General features: G+C 49.2%; 1 protein-coding gene across 1 annotated transcript; it reads right to left on the bottom strand.

Annotated features, from left to right (window-relative positions):
• Positions 1-386: 386 nt before the first annotated feature.
• Positions 387-17,726, bottom strand: ACRBP (acrosin binding protein). Its single transcript, XM_072326621.1, has 10 exons — positions 17,702-17,726; positions 17,254-17,463; positions 11,536-11,630; positions 10,739-10,838; positions 9,754-10,141; positions 1,889-2,021; positions 1,511-1,690; positions 1,237-1,404; positions 1,079-1,165; positions 387-500 (listed from the first exon to the last, which is right to left on the bottom strand). The coding sequence occupies exons 1-10, from the start codon at positions 17,724-17,726 to the stop codon at positions 387-389; spliced, it is 1,500 nt and encodes a 499-aa protein (XP_072182722.1).
• Between the last annotated feature and the right edge of the window lie 2,558 nt (positions 17,727-20,284).

The raw sequence follows: 20,284 nt of genomic DNA, 5'->3' as shown, positions 1-20,284 counted from the left end.
TATAAAATACGATTCAGCCTTGATAATGCTACTGATTGATGTAAACCGGCAGGGTCAGGAAGGCTAAGGGTTGCTGGGGACTTCATGCAGGTGGCTCTAAATCCATATACTGGGGCCAGCGCCTTTCCCAGGCTCCATCTGGAGAAAACCTTTTCAAGAGGAGTTTCAGTGGGCAGCCGGGTGAAATGCTGCTGGATGTAGCTCCCCTCCTGATGTGCTGATGTCAAGGATGCAGAGTAGGTGCTCAAGTGACGAGATTTAGCCACAGACAGCTGACTGGCTAGCATGGAGCCTGGAAAGAGATGTTCGGGTTCTCTGCACTGCCACAATTCCACTCAGCCTCCTCTGCTGTCCTGCACCCCTTGTATGTTGCTCACCACTGCACTTCATCCTTCAGTGAGGCTGAGGAACCTCTGGTGCCAGCGCCTTACTTCCTCCTTTCCCTCTTCCTCACTCAGAATGTGGTAGGTCTGGTTTGTGAAGCAGCCACTGCGAATCACCTGAAAGAAGAGCCTGAGTTCATAGAGCTGGTACCGCTGCACTTCCTAAGATATGAGATAGTCCTCTGTTCAGCTCTGAGGCTTTGTTTCCAGTAGGAAGTTGGTGTATGGGAGAGATCCTCCTTTGTGAGAGGAAATACAAGGGCAACCTAATGGATGGAAGGCTTCCCATGGCTCCCTATCTTGACACTCTGCAGTCATGTATCAATGCCTCTGCAAATCCCACTGTTCAGTGGGAAGACAGCAGGCCTTCTGTGCTGTTGGCACCCCTCCCATACACACCCAATTCTGTCCTCTTGGAAGGAAAAGCATTGACAGGTGAAGTCCTGTGGGGACTTGGGTCTTCTGTGCAAGCATAGACCAGACTGCCCAGTGAAGTTGTGGATGTTCTTCCCTGGAGGTGTTCAAGGTTGGGCTTTGAGAAACCTGGTATAGAAGGAGGTGTTCCTGCCTATATTAAGGGGTTGGAACTAGATGATCTTAAAGGTTCCTTCCAATAAAAACCATTCTATGGTTCTATGCCCAGGCATGGAGGAGAAGGCAAATGAAAGTAAGGGATGGCAGAGGCTGCTTCTTACCCTCTGGTTGTAGAGGCTGTGCTGCAAGCATTGGTGGCTTTTGAAGGCGCAGTAAGTGGGGTGCTGAACTCCACCCGAGTCGCAGATCTGGGGAGATGGGAATGAAAGCCAGAGAAGAGAGAGGAGAAGGAGAGGTGGAGCACCCTCCCAGCACCCACCTTGCTTGGGAGATCCCCCGCTCGGAAGGTTGCATATTCTGCCTGCAGCCAGAGCATCACACGAGGATCATCGCAGCCCTGGGTGGCTATCAGGCTGCACCAGTACTCTGGTCGCAGGCCTCTGTAAATCTGCGGGCCAAAGTACTTCGAGGACTCTGGGAAGCTGGTCTGCAAAGAGGTGGGATGAAAAGAGCCACGCATTTCTCCCTCCTTCCCCACCACTGCGACCATCACCCTCCTCAGAGGCCAAAAGGAGATGCAGCATGCTCTGTACCTTGTTGCCTGCAGCCTGGTGCTGGGCTGAGATCTGGGGGTTGATGTATGCAACGAAGCCGCCTGACTTGCAGTGAACGCGCCTCAGGTGGTAGATGTTCTGGCACTGCTCCATTTTCAGTGAGCAGAAAGCACAGGCAGGGCATAGGTCCACATGTCGCCGCCCAAGGCTGTCGCACACCTAGGGAGATGTGATGGTGAGGTCAGGGGGAGAGGCTGGGGAGCCCTGGAACCCTGGTTTGGGTTTGCCTCACTGGCTCAGATGGGCTGGCTTCTTCCAGGGTGGCACCTGTAATGGCAGTGCCTACAAGCACTGCAGACAGTACTACAAGGAGCCCTGCCCACAGTGGGGGTCAAAGGTGGGCATCAGCATCTTTACCGAATCTCCAAACCCAAGGATTTTTTCTTCCAACTCCTTCCATGCCAGGGTGACAACTGAGGAGACACAGACTCCCTCCAGCACTGCATAGCACAGGATCATCACTGCTTCCTTCCTCTTCAGGGCAAGAAGACTGGCAGAAAAATGAATGAAGGAGGTTAGGTCTCTTCCCTTGCCATGAGGTAAGATAAGCTCTTAGGTGAAAACAGAAGGGGAGGAAAACAGCTCCAAAACAAAATGAAAAGGAACGATTGGATGTTGTGTTGAGGGACATGGTTTAGTGGGAGCTATTGGTAATAGGTGAACGGTTGGACTGGATGATCTTTTAGTCTTTTCCAACCTTGGTGATTCTATGATTTTATGAAAAAACCTTTCTGAGAAAGCCTTGGCCAACCTGCATAAGTGTGCCAGCATGGTCTGCCTGTACTGTGCCTTTGTAATGTGGAAGGGTTTTTTTCAGGAACATAGCAGAGGGACTGAGGGAAGAGCACAGCTTTGGGGTTTTTCCCAGTATCACCGAGCAGTCGCTGTGTAGTTTTATCTATCCAATGGCATAACAGGATCTTTTTTAGTCTGCTGAGGGCTGGTTATGGGACAGTCCCTCTGGTGAATTAACTATTCACCCAAACTCATGCGGGAAGTCATAGGTAGAAAACAGGACAGTAGGATAACAACAATAAGAATGTTTTACGTCTTAGGAACAGCAGAAACTGTAGACTATTTTGCAAGAATCATGTGAATTATCAACAGTGATTCAGAAGACATAAAAACACTCATTAAATATTTCTTTCCTGTGACCAGGAATAAGTCCCAGTGATAAATAGATAAACAAGCAAGAGCAGCAACTGATCATGTTAAGATGTTCTTGAAATCCATTCATGTGCTCATGTGTATGGAGAAGTTTCCCTGAGACTGGCTGAGACCTCAGAGAAGAAATAGGTGGAGAAACTGGAGGAAGGTCGTTAAGACAAGATTTCCCAACACCTGGAAAACATTCATAGAGAGGGGGAGGGCTAGAGGAGCTGGATGTAGCTGAGCGAGCACTTGGTCAGTCTGCACCACCGCCTGCTCCTGAAATGAAGGGAACAGCTCAAGAGATGGTTTCTCTGTGTCTTGGAGGTATAATAGAGATAGCCCAAATTTCAGTTAGGAATGGGGCTGTAGGTCAGAAGTAATTATTCAGTGCCCCAACAGCTCACAGTGAGCAGCAGAAAGCGAGCATGTCAGGATCTCTGAAGTGCTTCTGAAAACACTGATCTCATCTAGACACTACAAGAGAACCTGGAAAATCTTGGTCACAAAAAATACCATGGATGTCTCCATGCTATTTTTTTTTAAGATGTTATGGTCAGAATTGTTTTATCAGAGTGCTGCAGATGCTGCCTGAGCCTGCATTGAAAACAAGAGAAGGTGTTTCTTCAATACATGGTGCTGTGTCGCACTCTAGACAGGCTGCAAATGGGATTCTGGGGATACAGACACATGGATGAATTATAGCGGTGCAAACCCACAGCACATCAACAACATCTGCTGAAAAAATGAAGGCACTTCAAAACCTAGAAACTGATGTATTGCAAGACTGTGTCTCTCTCACTCCAATACACCACAGTACAGCCGGCCTGGTCGGATGTTTGAAGAGGGAAGATTCCTTTTTCAGAAGGAACAAAATGGTGGTCAGGTGAAGTCCCTGGTGACTGGAAAAAAGGTAATGCCACACTCATTTTTAAGAAGAGAAGAAAGGATGACACGGGGAACTACCAACCTGTCAGCATCATCCTTGTGCCAGGGAACGTCATGTAGCAGATCATCCTGGAAGCGATGCTAAGGCATGTGGAAGAGAGGGAGGTGATATGGGATAATCAGCATGGCTTCACAAAGGGCAGGATCTGCCTGACCAATCTTGTTTTATATTATGGCATAACTGCACCAGAGGACAAGGAAACAGCCACTGATGTCACCTACCTGGATTTCAGTGAGGCCTTTGACAAGGTCCCTCATAACATCCTTCTCTCCAAATTGGAAATTGAGGAGTGAACTGTTCTATGGATGAGTAACTGCTATAAAATCTTACTCAGTAATGGCCAGTGGCTCAATGTTTGGACAGAGATTAGTGGCAGGTGGTATCTCTCAGGGATCAGTACTGAGACCAGTGTCCTTTAATACCTTCGTCAATTATGCTGACTGTGGGATCAAGTGCACCCACTGCAAGTTTGTAGATGATGCCAAGCTTTGTGGTGTGATTGACATGGCCAACAGACAGAATGCCATCTAGAGAGACCAAGACAGGCTCAAGCAGTGGGCCCAGGTGAATAACATGACATTCAATAAATCCAAGTGTGGGGTCTTGCACTTGGGTTGTGGCAACTCTTGCTATCTGTACAATCTGGGGGATGTAAGGATGGAGCACAGCCCTGTCAGAAAGAACTTGGGGGTACTGACAGATGGCAGCTGGACACAAGACAGCCACGTGCCCTCACAGCCCAGAAAGCCAACCATATCCTGGGCTGTATCAAAAGAAGTGTGGCCAGCAGGGAGAGGGAGGTGATCCTGCCCCTCTGCTCTGTGCTGGTGAGGCCTCACCTGGAGTATTGCATCCAGATGTGCAGTCCTCAGTACAGGAGAGATGTGGACCTGTTGGGCACATCAAGAGGAGGGCCACAAAAATGTCCCAAGGGGTGACATTTTAGGGGATGTCCCTCCCGTACAAAGACAGGGTGAGAGATGTGGGGCTGTTCAGTCTGGAGAAGAAATAGCTCTGGAGAGACCCGAGGGTATCTTTTCAAAAGGGGGCTATGAGAAAGAAGGGGACAGGATCTTCAGAAGGGTCTGCTGTGATGGGACAAGGGGAAATGGTTTCAAAGTAGAAGAGGAAAGATTTAGATTGGATATAAGGAAGATATTTGTAAGATAGGAGTAATGAGGCACTGGAACAGAATGCCCAGAGCTGTGGTGGAAGCCCTGTCCTTGGAGACATTCAAGGTCAGCTTGACAGGGCTCTGAACAACCTGATTTAGGTTGCAGATGCCTCTGTTCATTGCAGGGGAGTTGGACTAGATGACCTCTAATGGTCCTTTCCAACTCAAAAGATTCTACGATTCTATGAAAAGAATGCAAACTGAGGAGAGCAGTGACAGGTACCAATTCAGGCAAAGCTGGAAAGAATGAAAATGTGCCAGCACAAAGAGAAACAAAGTCCATTTACTGTGGAGAGAACAGTTCCAAAACCTGTAAGGTCCTTTATGTCTACTCCTACATCCCATGAGTCCATCTAATCTCTCTCTCTCTTTATTTTTATTTATTTTATTTTTTCTATTCCTTTGTAAACACTCTCAGGAAAGCTTTTGAAATTTAGCAAGAAGTCCCTCTGGTCTGTGCTGATCCCAGATGAGGATCCTGCCTGTGGCTGTTTAATACAGCCTCTTCAGCATTTCATTGCGACTGAGCACTGAGCTTCCCTGGGAGAGGAACCAGGGGCAGCCCCTGGGTGCACCTAATACTACTCCTCTGCAGTGAAGTGCTCTTTGAGTGGGAATTACCTAACACTTAAGAGTTTTTCTCTAGAGCGGTTGCTGCAGAGCAGCCCAAGAGAGCCAGATTTCAGTCTGCTGTGTTGATAAGCCTATGGCAGCTGAAGGCAGTCTCTGCCAGCACTCAGAGCCTGACTGCTCAGTTACAGCTGGATCTTAGGCTTTAAACACCAGTGAGCTACCTGGGTCAGCTTGGTGAGCCTCATACTCTTTGATTAATGACCCTGACAATTATTCTCCAAAATTACCTGAAACAATTTACCCACACATATATCACTGTTGTTTCACTACTCGTTTGCTATTCTAGTGGCATGTTTTGATTTTATTGCTTCTTTATCATACCAGCATGACCAAACTGTTAAAGTGAGAAAGACATTAACAGTCATTAAAGATGATATGAATAGCTCTAGTGTTTCCATCAACAAGGTAGAAAAACAGTCTTGCTTTCTATACTTAAAAAAAAAAAAAGCACAACAAAAAAAGATAATAATAACACGAAGCTTAGAATGTGTTTGATACTAAATGCTTTCAACAGGCTTTGCTTTTTTCCTGCAAAGTACTAATGCAACAAGTGCTGCCCAAGCCAGATGCAAGCTGAGAGAACTACAGGGAGATGGGTAGTGAAAGACTCTGCTCCCACCTTCTTTAAAAAGAGTGCTTCCAATAAGCAGCTCATAAGCAGCAATAAAGCATCCGATGAATGTTGATGACCTGCTTGCTCAGAACAGATGTCAGGAGTCAGGAGTGGGCAGAAGCCTGTGCTTCATGACAAACTTCAGATTCATAGACCATACCCAGTATAGTCTATCTCCACAGATCAGAATGTCTCGCACTCCTGAGCACTACTCACACTTTGCTGTTGACCACATATGCAAAAACACAAAACTGTGCTATAGCATCCTCTCACCCATCCAGGAAGTAGAGTCATGCCATCAGCCTGAGGCTAACAAGAAATTACGTTGCTATTGCTTTCACGTCTATTTTCATCTCTATCTCTGATTTACATCTCTGCTCTGAGGCTGGCTGGCCTCAAAGGTTGCCAGTTGGGTTGGTTTACCAGCCCTGTTTTAGGTGCACCTGGGCCATTGCTGGTTTCCTTCCCAGAGACCACAGTTGGCACTGCAGTGATCAGAGGTGTTAGCTGCTGCTACTCATAGCGCAGAGCCTCTTGGTCTAGTCACAGAGATGTTGTAGCAATGGTGAAGTCTCATCCCAGCCTAATAGCACTGCTGCCTGATCCCTGTGCTCATCAACACACTGCTGAGCATGGAGAAGGCTGCTGGCAGGAGTGCAGAATATTCAAGGATCAGGAAACCTTGAAGACCCGTCATAGGAATACCATCCCAGCTTAGCACCTCTGCACTGTAATGTCACAACTGCTGTCCTGGAAAATGTTTAGCAGATACGTACAGGCTATGTCTCAAAGGGAATGTGAAAAAACACAATTGAGAAAATTCTGCCATCCAAGATCAGTAATTCCTCTGTGACAAGAAGAGAAAACTTTGGATAAAAGCCCATCTTGCTTTAGTGACTTGAGACACGCAGCAACACATCTCAGACTACTTCACTTCTGGGGCATCTCTGAGCAGGGCTGGTTGACAACATCCACAACATAATGAGAAAGATTTGGGCCATTACTGTGCAGCTGCTGAACCTCTCTGATATCAGCATGAGGCAAACAGGAGAGAAGATAAGGAGCAAACAATGGCTTTGTGACTTCTGACTTGTGGGGATTGCTGCAGGAAACCAAAACCACCGAGGGAAAGTTAATGTTAACAGATTCAGAAAGAAAAAGAGTATATCTCAAGTAAGACATGGCATGGTTATAATGTACTGAAGCCAAAAAGGATTTGTTGACGTATCATGTAGCCCAGAACAATAATGATCTTCCAGTCCATTCATAACAGGAGATGTTTAACAGTACGTATTAGGAATAAACATTTTTGTGTCAGTGAGTCTGAGAAATCACTCTCAAATTCTTAGCATGCAGGCTGAGGGGATCTCCAGCCACCTGAAATCACCCCAGAGTGACAGGGATGACTCAGCAGCCTGTGTATGCCCCAAGAGCAACGGCACAAGTCAGCTGGCAAGTACTGGACACAAGAGTCACTGGGAGCATGAAGCATTACACTGCCCTGGTCCATGCACCAGGAATCTGGCTGAGTCAATGATACTTGGGATGCTGAATGGGATGCAGGGGTCATACAGGACAAGCACTGCAGCAGCAGGAATCTCTGGGAAAAAGGGCAAGGCAATTATTGTGTTGACAACCTCCAGCGTATCACACTCTGTTGCTGAGTGGTACGTACAGACCTGGTGCATGTTGTCCAAAAGGGATGATGATGAAATTTGCTACAGAAATAAGAGTTGCAAGAGCTCTGCTTAGATTATTCCAGGATTGAAGCAGAGCATATAGGCAACTTTGTGGAGAAGGAATACAAAGAGGTAAGAAGCAATTTAATCATGGGGCAGAAAGCACAACAAGGACCAAAAAAATGAAAATAAATAAGCTGCGTTTTTTTTCTCCATAATGAATCACTGCTAACAGAAACAGCACATAAGAGTGCTTTGAGTTCTCAAGCTTGCTATTTGGTTGTCACTGCCATCTGTCCCTCAAGGTCACAGCCAGCCTCACTGAGTAGCACAGAGCAGCTGCCACAGGCAGGGCTGAGTGAGGAGGGATGGGAGTCCTGCTGGACGTGAGCCTGCAGGGCAGATGTGCATCCCGAGTCCAACACCCAGGTCACAGCTACAAGCACCTGGTGTTAAACCCAGTGCTGAGCAGGAGCCTGCATGCCAATCGGTCCTACCCATCACTGCAGGAATGGAAATGCCTCAAAGCACGGTGCCCCTTTTTCAGGTCATGCTTTGAAGTCCTTTGGAGAGGAGGCAGGATGTGGTGAGCAGTAAAGCTGACAGGCGCAGCCCAGCTCGCCTTTTTATCTCACTTGAGTTTAAGCTTTGCTTAGCATGATTGATGGCACTCGGCTGTCAGGTTGCAGACACAGTCAGCATTAGTGTCTTTGAGGAACTCTGCAGCAGAATAACGAGTGTCATCTGCAATCACAGTGGTCCCTCTGTAATCCCAATATAACTAAATCAGAGCAAGGCACAATTTCAGAGGCAGGGAAAACAAACATATCTTCAGTGAAGCATAATTTCACCTTAGACTACATACACCAGGAAATGTTGGCTGGGCAGTAAAAGCCTCCTGCAGTGTTAGGAAGGAGGATGACATAAGTTACAGCCTTGTAAGAGAACAGTTACGGTTCTAAGAATTTGATGCAGTTACATGGAGAAGTGGGATCTCAGGCTCAACTCCAGCAGCAGGTGGTGTTTTCAGAAGACACCACGTGTGCAGTCATGCACAAACCGATGTGCTTACAGGAAAGTCACTGCCCTGAGACAAAGAGAAGCTGAAATGACGTATCTATGAAAATCACATCCTCTGTACCAAAGTACGAAAGGATCAAAAAGCAAATGTGAGGGTAAGAAAACGATGCTTTGCAGACCTTCTCTATCTGGGCTCAGCAGCCCCACCTGCCTGAACAGTGACGTGGACGGATCCTGTCAGATCATCGCTAGGTCAGAGAAATGGAGAAGGATGCATGAAATGACTGCAACAAGCTGGACTGCCACAGGCCCAGTGTAGGCCTGGTGTGGGAGCATCTCTGCTCTGCAAAGTGTTAAAATGCAAATGCTTTCAAAGCCAGAACTACAAACAACCTAGGGAGAGCAGCGCCCAAATCTAAAGCGCAAAGACATGCATGTGCTTGAGGAGCAGTACAGGTCCTGCTAAGGCTGGAGTAAGGCTCTGAGCTCCCTGGGCCAGGGCTGAGTGAAAACACAGCAACCCTCAGAACTCTTCTCAAGACAGGCTGTATGAAGAAATACCTGCTTGATACTGCATGCAAGGAGACCGTTGTGTCTTCCAGAAACCCTCACACTGTGAGTGTGAGGAAGCACCTCCTGCAGGTTGCCCAGTCTGCCTATAGCTGGGAGCTGAGAGGAAGGTGAGCATAGTGTGGGGAAGTGCAAAGCCCTTCCTGCATACAGCTCAGGCCCAGACAAAATGCGATTCACTCATGTCACCAGAACAGCAACAGAACACTTGTTAGCAACGCTCACTCTGTGCTCAAGCAAGGGGAGGGAGGTGTGCAAGGGATTTCCCATGCAGGTGTATACCTGCTCTGGATGGGGATTGCTCCTGGGTGCTCACCCCCTGATCAGGGCAGGGCCACTGGCAATGCTGCTACCAACGCATCACAAACAAGCTGAGAGCATGGCATGTGGCAATGAATCAGCACTGCACCAAGTGTGGAGTTGAGTTTTCCTCACCTGCCAGGGAGGGCCATGTCCTGCATGCTCTCCTTTGTGCCGCTGGACACGCTCCCCAGTTCTGAAGCGGTGGCAGGGACCTCTGTGCCAGCCAGGGTCTCCAGGGAGAGCGCCTTACTGATGAGCTGCCAGATGCTACGCTGCAGGCGGTGCTCCCAAGTGCTCTCTGCCCAGACATGGGATTGCAAGGGGGCAGGGGCAGGTGGGACTGGCCGGGCAGATGGTGGTACAGCTGGGCCCCTGTCCTTCAGGGGTCTGGGCACCACTGGCATGGCTGGTGGGATCTTCCGCACCAGTGGCTTCTGACTTGACAGTGCATAGGAGTACTTCAGGAGCATGTCCACGTTGGAGTGCAGGTGGCGGTCAGCGGGAGAAAGAGGCAGCTTCTCTGGTGCTGGGGAGAGAGCAGGACAGGAGGGTTGGGGTCAGAGCCACTCCAGCGGTTGAAGGGAGGGAACCCTTCTGAGGGCAGCCAGATAACTGCCTCCCCTCTTAGCAGAACTGTGACCATTCTGCACAGGTGCTTCCTGCTGGACTAGGACTGGGGATAGTTTAGCCACTCTCACAATCCCTCTGGGTCCATCCGTCCCAACCCCCGCTCCAGCAGGGACACCCACAGCAGGATGCCCAGGCCCACAGTCAGGTGGAGATCTCCACAGAGAGACTCTACAGCCTCTCGGTGCAACCTGTGCCAGTACTCCATCACCTGCACGGCACAGAAGTGCTTCCTGGTGTTCAGAGGGAACCTCCTGTGCTCCAGTTTGTGCCCACTGCCTCTTGCTCCTTCTCAGTCACAAGACCATTCTGCAGGCCAGGAAGAGGGAATTCCCTAGGCAGGGTGCTGACATGCCAGCACCTGTATGTCTACCAGTCCCACAGCACAGCACAGAACCAAACCTCACACCCAATTTTTCTGGAAGGAAGAGCAGCTATGGGCAATCATCAGGCAATCAGAGGAACCCAGAGCCATTCAGTGCATCTGCACCTGCTTCTGTAGGAGAGCTTTTATCTTTCGCCCAGAAGTTCACATCGTAAGGTTGCTGCTGAAGAAGGCCGTTTGGAAAAAAACTCGGACATGGGATTCGCTGAGTGGAAAAGAGAGAATATGAGCCCTTCCCTTCCCTTCCCTTCCCTTCCCTTCCCTTCCCTTCCCTTCCCTTCCCTTCCCTTCCCTTCCCTTCCCTTCCCTTCCCTTCCCTTCCCTCCCCTCCCCTCCCCTCCCCTCCCCTCCCCTCCCCTCCCCTCCCCTCCCCTCCCCTCCCCTCCCCTCCCCTCCCCTCCCCTCCCCTCCCCTCCCCTCCCCTCCCCTCCCCTCCCCTCCCCTCCCCTCCCCTCCCCTCCCCTCCCCTCCCCTCCCCTCCCCTCCCCTCCCCTCCCCTCCCCTCCCCTCCCCTCCCCTCCCCTCCCCTCCCCTCCCCTCCCCTCCCCTCCCCTCCCCTCCCCTCCCCTCCCCTCCCCTCCCCTCCCCTCCCCTCCCCTCCCCTCCCCTCCCCTCCCCTCCCCTCCCCTCCCCTCCCCTCCCCTCCCCTTCCCTTCCCTTCCCTTCCCTTCCCTTCCCTTCCCTTCCCTTCCCTCCCCTTCCCTTCCCTCCCCTCCCCTCCCCTCTTCCCCTCCCCTCCCCTCCCCTCCCCTCCCCTCCCCTCCCCTCCCCTCCCCTCCCCTCCCCTCCCTTCCCCTCCCCTCCCCTCCCCTCTCACCCCAACAGGGATCTTTTTCCTAAATCTGGCCCCCTCCTTCTCCCAGCTGACACTTCTCCCTCCTGGTCCCAGTCCCACTGCTCACCTTGACATAGAATTTGCTCTTGGAGCAGCGATACTGGGCGAACTGGCAGAAGCTCTGAAACCATAGTGCCTCAGGAAAGGCAGAGCAGACAGGTCCTAGAGATGGGTGAGAGAGAAGGGAGCTAGGGGCAGGCTGCAGGCTCAGCCAGAGCATGACTGGAGACCAGCATCTCTCAGGGAGATGCTTGTTTTTAGATCATGCTTGTGATGAATAGAGAGTTAAAGCTGTCTGCCCCCAGGTGGAGATCACAGCTTGGTACTGCTAAAACTCCTGACATTTGATGCTACATTTTCCTGTACACTCCCCAGCGGTTCAGTTCACCCATCTGCCCTTATCTACATGGCATCTTCCCTTTTACAGAAAACCAAACCTCCTGTTTGTAGGATGCAATAAGGATTCTTATAATTCACTAAATCAGAGAATGGTTTAGGTAAAAGAGGACATCTGGATGTCACCCAGTCCAACATCCTGCTCAAACAAGGCCATCTACAGCATGGTCCCTTAAGGGTGAAAACAAAAAAGGCAAGTAGCAGTGTGATTGATGGGTTAAGAGATGACCAGACCAGATCTGGGATCACCAGGGAAGACAACCTCTATGGAACAAAATACATAGGTTACTCTGAAAGTAATGCTTCCTATTTGCTGTTTTGATTCCAGCTTATAGTAGTGACATCCCATCTTGTCACCATTAATGATATGATCCAAGAAACTGTAATCTTCAGTCTCATATTGGTTCAACAGATCCTGACAAACTTGCATGTGGTGTTCTTTCTGTTCCTAGATGAGCATCTGTGGGACCCACTTGGCAAAAACTTTGTGATATTCCAGCCTTGCCACCAAATTTTTCAATGCATCACAGCTGATATTCAGCTTCATACACAGTTCCCTAGTTGTGATCCACTGATTCACATGGATGAATTGATTGAGATGCTCTTCATTTCATGATGTGACAGCTGTGCATGAATATCTGGAAGGTGGCTTGTCTTTCATATCACTGTTGCCTCTGCTGAAATGTACCACCCACTGCCTCACTGTGCTCACATCCACTGTTTGGTCTCCATAAACATTCAGCAAGCACTGGTGAATGTTTATGGGTGCAATGTTTTTCCACATGGAGGAATTCAGTGATATAGCTTTGCTTCATCCACACTTCCACGTCAGACTCCATTTTGTCAGACTGCTCCTCTGCTGCCATCTGTTGCATGGCAACAAAATGTAATAGAATATTGGCAGGAAGGTTCAGTTTCTACTGCCATACCAGCAACGCCCATCTCTGACATTGTGGGTCAAAACAATAAAATAGGAAGCATTACCTTTGGGATAGTCCTTGTAAGTTGGTAGTGATTCTAGCCATACCAGGGTTAGTGGAAAGTCCACAGCACCAACATGCTGTGGGCAAAGTCTGTGCCTGTACAACAGCCTTGAAGGGCACTGCTGACCTTACTGGCTCAAATCTGCAGCCCAAAACCCAGGGAAATTTTGGGAAGGAGGGGATTTTGTGCTCCATCTGTTTGTGCGTGCATGAGCAGAGCAATTCCAGGACTGCCCATGTCTGCAGGAGAGCTTAGAGCTGCATATGTTCACCATTTTGGTCTGTGTCCTGCCTCCAAACCTCCAAAGCTCCTTCTGCCCACGCCTGCAGCATGCTGTGAGCCTACAGAGCATGGAGGAGCCACTCATGGGCCTTCTGGCTCCTCTGGAGCCCAGAAGAGCCCTTTGTGGTCCCAGCAAAGTGCAACAGCCTCAACCCAGCTATGTGTATGGAGGAGGGGAAAATTTTAGAGAAAAAAGAGTCTTAGGGAACCCTCAGAAAACAACAGTGACAGCAGGACTGGCCTCTGCAGGCCTACTGGGGGGGGGGGGGTCAAGCACTGATGGAGGTGGTGGAGATGTTTCTTTTTTGAGTATTCGTTGTGCAGAAACCAGAGCATCCCATTCTGTCGTGTTATTAGCTTATTGTTGAATTTGGCTGTTAACTTTGGCAGAAGTGATGGGTAAACCCAAACATGAAGATGGTCATAAATCAGGAACAGACCTGTCGCACCATATGGAGGCAGATACAGGCAAAATGCTGAGGAAGTTCAGTTCAGAGGAACTGAGGAAGGTATAAGGTTTTACTTGTAAAAAAAAAACTTGCAGAAAACACCACAGGTGTTACCTGCACCTGAGGCTGATTACTTGAGAAGTTGCTCTCTGCCATGCAGTAAGCAGGAGGCCATAGACCTGTCTTCTCTTGTGCTTAGCATACAGCAAAAAACAGAATTTCAGCTGTTCATCAGAATTGCAGCCCAGAAAAACTCCCAGCCTGACTGAAATGAGCCTGACATCTACCTGCCCTTTGCCTTTTCTCTGAATCCTCTGACATTCCTGCCAGGAGAAGCCCTGCCAGCACTGTTAATTTAATCCATAAAATCTTTTACTTTGTTCCTGTGCTCATCCTGCCCATTTGCTTGCTTCAAACAGCTCCAGCTTCTGCTGGATATCAGGAGGCCATCTCTCCAGGCTTTGCGGCCAACTCCATGTGCAGGAGCCCCAAGCACTGGAAGGTTTCCAAGTAACGAGCAACTATTTTACAATTACATCTTCACTGAAAAATGGAGCCAGCCAAGATACTTTTACACCAGTGTTAGGAAAACTTCCTCCTGACTCAGTTCATCCACGTGAAAGAACGCCAGGTGGTTACATGTACGTTTCATAGAATCATAGAATGGCCTGGGTTGAAAAGTACCATAATGATATTCTAGTTTCAATCCCATTCTGTGTGCAAGGTCACCAACTACTAGATCACACTGCCCAGAGCCACAATGGCTTAGGCTAGAAGGGACCTTGAAGTTCCATTCCTGTTAGAGGGAAAGGCTGCCATGGGCCCCATCCAGCCTGGCCTTGAACGTCTCCAGGGATGGGTCATCTGCAACCTCTCTGGGCAGCCTGTGCCAGTGCCTCACCTCTCCCTGAGTAAATAATTTCTTCCTAATAACCCAACCTAAATTTCCTCTCTTTTAGTTTAAAGCCATTTCCCCTTGTTCTATCACCATCTGTCCATGTAAAAAGCTGGTCTTCCTCCTGCTCATAAGGCCCCTTCAAGTACTGGAAGGTCACAGTGAGGTCTCCCCAGAGTCTTCTTGTCTCCAGGCTGAATAATTGTAGCTCCCTACGCCTTTCTTCATAGGAGGGGTGCTCCATCCCTCTGATCACCTCCATGACCCTGAACTTCCTTTGTTTAAAGCACAACACGACTGCTTTCTTGAGCACCACGTGTGAAGAAGCATGGTCAACACTCAGTGCCAGAACTGCCCAAGTCCCTGCAGGTGGTGGCTAAGCTGCCCATGTGGCTTCAGCAATGGGTCCCTGCTGTGAGGGATATGCAGGAGGCTTCAGAGTGAGATAGATGGGGACCAAAGTTGTTGGTCAACAGACACCAACCCCTACTGCCATCAGGGTACTGGGAAATGAGAGGCCCAGAGCAGAGCAGCAGTGGAAACGTCTCCAACCACTACCATGAGGCGGGAAGCCCAGGACCTCTCCCCATGTCTGTTGGTGCAGGATTGGAATCATTCCCCTGGCACAGCTGCAGAAACAAGCAAGAAATAGTTGCCCTCAAGCTGCAGTCCAAATAAGCAGAGACATTTGGATAATCATTCATTTCATTGACGTTCATAGCTAAATATAAAGACATATTTTTTTATGAGAAAATTGCTCCTATTTTTTTTTTTCCTCAGAAGAAAAATACAACAGAAGTAGTCCCAAGTTTTTCAGCTGCAGAGATATAATTATGCCACTTAAATTCTCTGATGCAGGGGTGCAGGGAAAGTATGATTGCAGAGATTTAAAGGGTGCTGTTGCTATGGCACTTTCTGAACTGGGATGTTTCTTGGTTACAGAAATGTTAAACACTTCAAAAAGCAGCTTATCAGCTCAAGGTTTCTTAAAGGCCTATGAGAGCCTTCTGCATTAAACCCTAGATCTATCTGGAAAGAGCTCTTCATTTCAGCTAGGCTAACCTGGGAGGAATCCAGAGACACTGCAGAAGCATCCAAGGATGAAGTTAGGAAAGCTAAAGCGTAGGTGTAACTGAATCAGGCCAGAGATGTCAAGGATAATGAGAAGGGTTTATATAAGTACATAGGTAACAAAAAAAGACCAGGGATAATGTGGACCCATTCCTGAAGGAGACTGGGGACCTAGTTATGCAGGGTATGGAAAGGTCTGAGGTTCTGGATGCCTTCTTTGCTCCAGTCTTTACTAGCAAGAATAGCCTTCAGAAATTCCCGGTCCCAGAAAACAAAGGAAAAACTGAAGCTGTATTCTTGGTGGAAGATGATCAGACCAGGCAATACTAAAGTGAACTGGATCCATGGATCTCAATGGGACGAACTCTCAAGATGGCAGATATTATTGTGAGTGTACTTTTGGTAATTCCTGATCAATCACAGAGACTAAGAGAAGTGCCAAAGACTAGAGGAAAAGCAAATGACACTGCTGTTCTCAAGAACTGTGTGAACTGTGGGAACTACGAGGCTAGTCATATTCAACTTGGTCCCTGGGAAAGTGCTGGAGCTGCAATCTTGAAAACCATTTCTAGACATGTCAACAACCAGAAAATTATCAGGATCCATGCTAGACCAACAAGGTCTACTATGAAATAACTGCCCTGGTAGATGAGGGGAGAGTGGTGGATATTGTCTGCCTGGACTTCATTTAAGCCTTTGAGGCTGGCCCATAAGATCATCATAGAGAAGTAGTTGATGTGTGGACCGGATTGGCAGACAGTGATGTGGGTTGAAAAATGACTGATTGGCTGAGTCCAGAGGGCAGTTCTCAGCAGTGACAAGCCTAGTTGGAGGCCAATGGTGTACTACAGAGGTCAATATTTCATTCAGTCTATTCAACACCTTCATTAATGATCTAGATGATAGTTTAGAGAGTCCAACAATGGGCCACAAAGATGATTGAGAAACTGGAATACTTCTCCTACCAGGAAAGGTTGAGAGAACTGAGACTGTTCTGCCTGGAGAAAGCTTAGGTGGATCTCATTAGTGTCTATAAATACCTGATGGGAGAGTGCATAGAGAACAGACTCAGGCTCTTTTCTGTGGTGCCCAGTGCCAGGACAAGAGACAATGGGCACATTCTGGAGCACAGGAGGTTCCAGCAGGCAGCACTTCTTTACTGTGGGTGGCAGAGCAGACCTTTCAGTTATTCAGAAGCTGTCTGAATATGTCTGGGCACCCTTGCTGGGGGTGTCCCTGCTGGAGGAGGGGTTGGACTATGTGTACCCAGAGGACTCTGCCAACCTCAACCATTCTGAGATTCTGTGAAGAGGAGATGGAGAGGTGATATAATAGCAGCCCACAACGACTTGGAGGAGTGCTAAAGAACAAGAAATTTCTTGGTGGTGCCAAATGAAATGAGAAAGAAAAATCTGCAAACTCCTGCTCAAGAAGTTCATATTGGACACCTTTTAGTAAGAAAAATGGCACAGCACTGGAAGCTCCTGGAAAAGCAAACAGACCACCTTTGGAGGCATCCATAACTTGTCTGCCCAAAGCCAGGGTGATCTAGTGCTGAGATGGTACTGCTCTGAGTCTGACTTTGGACTACAGACCCCAAAAAGGCCCATCCCACCACCATTCCCATTGTCTGAAGCCATTTGGACAGATATTACTTCTGGAGGTGAGGTGATCCCAGCAGCACCCTGAGGTATTCACAGTGTCCTACCTTCAGGAACATTGCCATGGTTCTCCTGCTGGTCCAGCTGCAGGACTGCGGGATTGAGGCAGCCGAAGGTCTGTCGTAGGTGGCAGGATGCTTGGGCCTTCCAGGTTGGCCACAGGCTGGAGAAGAAGAGCCGGTACTCACCATCAGATAGGGGGCTGCCCACAGGAGGCGCTGGTGGCGCAGCAGAGGATGCCAGTAACATCAGTAGTCCTGGAAAGACAGCAGGATGTACTTCCTCTCTTTTGCCTTTGGCTGGGGTCCCCCTTCTCTCCTACATCCCCTGTGCCACCATCCACTCCACATTCTAGCTTAGAGCCTCCAGATTCCCCCCTGTTTGAGCAGGACTGAGGGCTGGGAGGGAGAGCTGGCCCAACACTGTGGTCTTGTGGGAGGCATGGCGCTGGAGGAGGAGCGGGATGGGGGGACAGCAGCTTGGGGAGTCACTCACCCAACAGGGAGGGCAACCTCAACATTTCTACCCCTTGCCCCAGCACTCCTGTCCTGCTGGGCCTTCTGCTTGGTGGCCATGGCAGCAGTGGAATGAGAAGGGGATGGCATCACAGCTGGGGCCTGGAGGGACACAAACCCTGCTGGTACCAGTAAGGTGGGAAAGGCTGGTGGGAGTTCACAGGGACAGGTGGTGTGAAGGGCTGGTGTGGGGACATGTGGATACAAGTCCTGCTGGTTCTAGTGAAGTGGGAAGGGCTGGTGGGCACTGGAGCGATCAGTGTAGGAGACCTGAGGCACAGGCTTATGATGTGGGGGTGTGAAGGGGCTTTGGCATTACCATACCAGAAGGGATGAAGGAGCTGATACAGAGAGCAAATAGCTGGGCAAGTGGGCATGGCAATATCAAGGAGCAGGAGCCAAGAGTGTCCCTTATAACTTTAAAGCGTGTTGTGCTCTTCTGCAGAAGAAAGGATATAAAACTGATTCCTTTTCTACCTGCAGAGACTGAAGCCCATCTCATGGCTCCACAGGGAGTGAGTGTCCTAGCAGCAGCTTGCTTCAAGAATCATTAGGAAATTGGTATCACCTCTCCTAGACAGCTGTGCCACTTTCTGGTTGCTCTGAGTCAATGAAGCATCCTCCAGAGGGAGAGCCCCAGGCAGTAGGGAACAAAGCCGTGCTCTGGACATCAACATCTCCCCCGAAAAAGGAGGGACTGTGACTGTGGAGTTGGCAAAGCAGTGCTGGTTCAGCCTGTGAACATGGAGAGGCCCAGGGGCACTCAGCTACCAAGGCTGAAGCCCAGGGAACTGACACAATGATCCACAAACACATGGGAGAGACTCCTCTGGCTGGATGCTTCCTGGTGTGACAGAGAATGACCACAATCATCATAGGCAAGGAACTATCAGTGTGGCTGCAAAGCAAGGTCTGGCACAGCTGCACCAGAAACTGCATCCATAAGCAAAAACCAGGGCAGCACAGCAGTTTTCAGTACCTACTGCAGCACCACACAGCCTCTGATCTGAGAGCTGCACGCAAAACAGAGTGTTGGACAGCCCCTTAAGAGCAGGTAGTCCCTGAAGAAGTGGTTTCCAATGCAGATCGCAGAAGATGCAAGCAGCTCTGCTTTGTGCAGCAGCTGCAGAGAGAACTGCAGATATGCTGGCTGCCCTTGCAGGGCACCAGCTGCCAGTGAACAAAGTGGCCACACAAGCTGCCAGGAAAGATCAAACCACTGCAGCCAGGCACTACAAAGGCATCTGGCAGTAGCACAGGGCTCTGTGACTCCCTGCAGGAGACAAGCTACAGTTTGCTCCAAGAGGTCCTGTTGACAGGCAACACTTCCAAGAAGCTTGAAGGCCAACCATTTAACAACAGCACTGAGTTTTAGGATGCTTTTATAGCATCTTTCAAACACAGAGAGCAGGAAACATTTTCTAGCTGTTTCTTGCTGCTCCTAATAAAACAGGCAACAAAGCTCAAGCTTTTTCCGTTTCTTCTTTTTTCCACAGCAGAGTTTGAGATGCATTTTAGACACTTCTATGGCTTTCAGCTCCCCAAACTCATGAATCACCTCTGCTCTGCAGTGACAGCAGAGCCCAGGCTGGCTTCTGCCGTAACTGAACATTCCCCTGGGGGAACATAATGCTGACCTCAGTGGCTGATGGAAATTCATGACTGAGGAAAGCACAGCAATTTGGCACGTCACACAGGGTTATCACGAGAGCTCCTGTTTGGACCTCCTGCTTATGGCATATAGAAGAAGGAAGTAAGAATGAGTGGGCCAGAGTCCCTGAATGTTCACTGAGAACTCAAACGTGACGAATATGATGAAGGAGCTGACAAAGGAATCATCCTTGGTTGACACTCTAGTAACAGATCCTAGGAAGAGCTAATGAGTATTTAGAAAAACTATGTTTTGATGTGAGGGCGGGTTGGCTGCTTTGTGCCTCCCACATTCATAAAGGCTTTCTGAGGCTGAGTCCATCCTACCTCTGTGAGCTACTCTGGGTTCAGTTCAGCTTGTCAGAAATCCTTCAGGGAATTCTTACAGTCCGCAAGTGCACAGAACAGCATTGCACAGTGTGCAGCAGGCAGGGAGACGCTGAGTGCAGGGGAAGCTGTTTGGCTATGATTGTGCCAGCTGGCTCTGTGACACGCTGTGTATTTCTGCAAAGACTATTTCATCTTCAGGGCAAGGATGAGGACAGGATAAACATTTTGGAACAGGAGTCATCAATGCAGAGAGCTGCAGAGGCTGCTCCCTGCTGTGGGGTCACCAATTGCAGCCGTCTGCAAGGTACAGCACAAGAACAAGATTAATTCCAGCATTTCCTGATATCCGAGGGCTATCTTGGCACCAGTAAGGTTGCTACAAGCTCTATCATTCATGCCCTGGAGCAGATTCGCAGCCTTGTTTTCAGAAGATAACGTTTCCTGTAGATATGTTCCTGTGCTTGTCTGAGCAGAGCGGGCTGTAACCCCCAGGCCTACAGCACATCCTGCAGCAAGTACTGCCAATAGCACTGCTGCTTCTGGGAGACGGTCTGTGTTTTCCCTGTCGCTGTCTGATTGCTGT

Source organism: Excalfactoria chinensis, chromosome 1, assembly GCF_039878825.1.
Source record: "Excalfactoria chinensis isolate bCotChi1 chromosome 1, bCotChi1.hap2, whole genome shotgun sequence".
Taxonomy (NCBI): Eukaryota; Metazoa; Chordata; class Aves; order Galliformes; family Phasianidae; genus Excalfactoria; species Excalfactoria chinensis.
Note: the sequence above shows the minus strand (reverse complement) of the source record. Positions and strands in the feature narration are given on the sequence as shown.

Bases quoted from the DNA above. Each gene is read 5' to 3' on its own strand.
- ACRBP (XM_072326621.1), bottom strand. From the start codon at position 17,726: ATGTTGAGGTTGCCCTCCCTGTTGG. The intron at 11,631-17,253 runs GTAGGACACTGT...ACCCATCTCTAG, and splicing joins CCATGGCAATGTTCCTGAAG to GACCTGTCTGCTCTGCCTTT. The intron at 501-1,078 runs GTAAGAAGCAGC...CTCTTCTTTCAG, and splicing joins ACAGCCTCTACAACCAGAGG to GTGATTCGCAGTGGCTGCTT.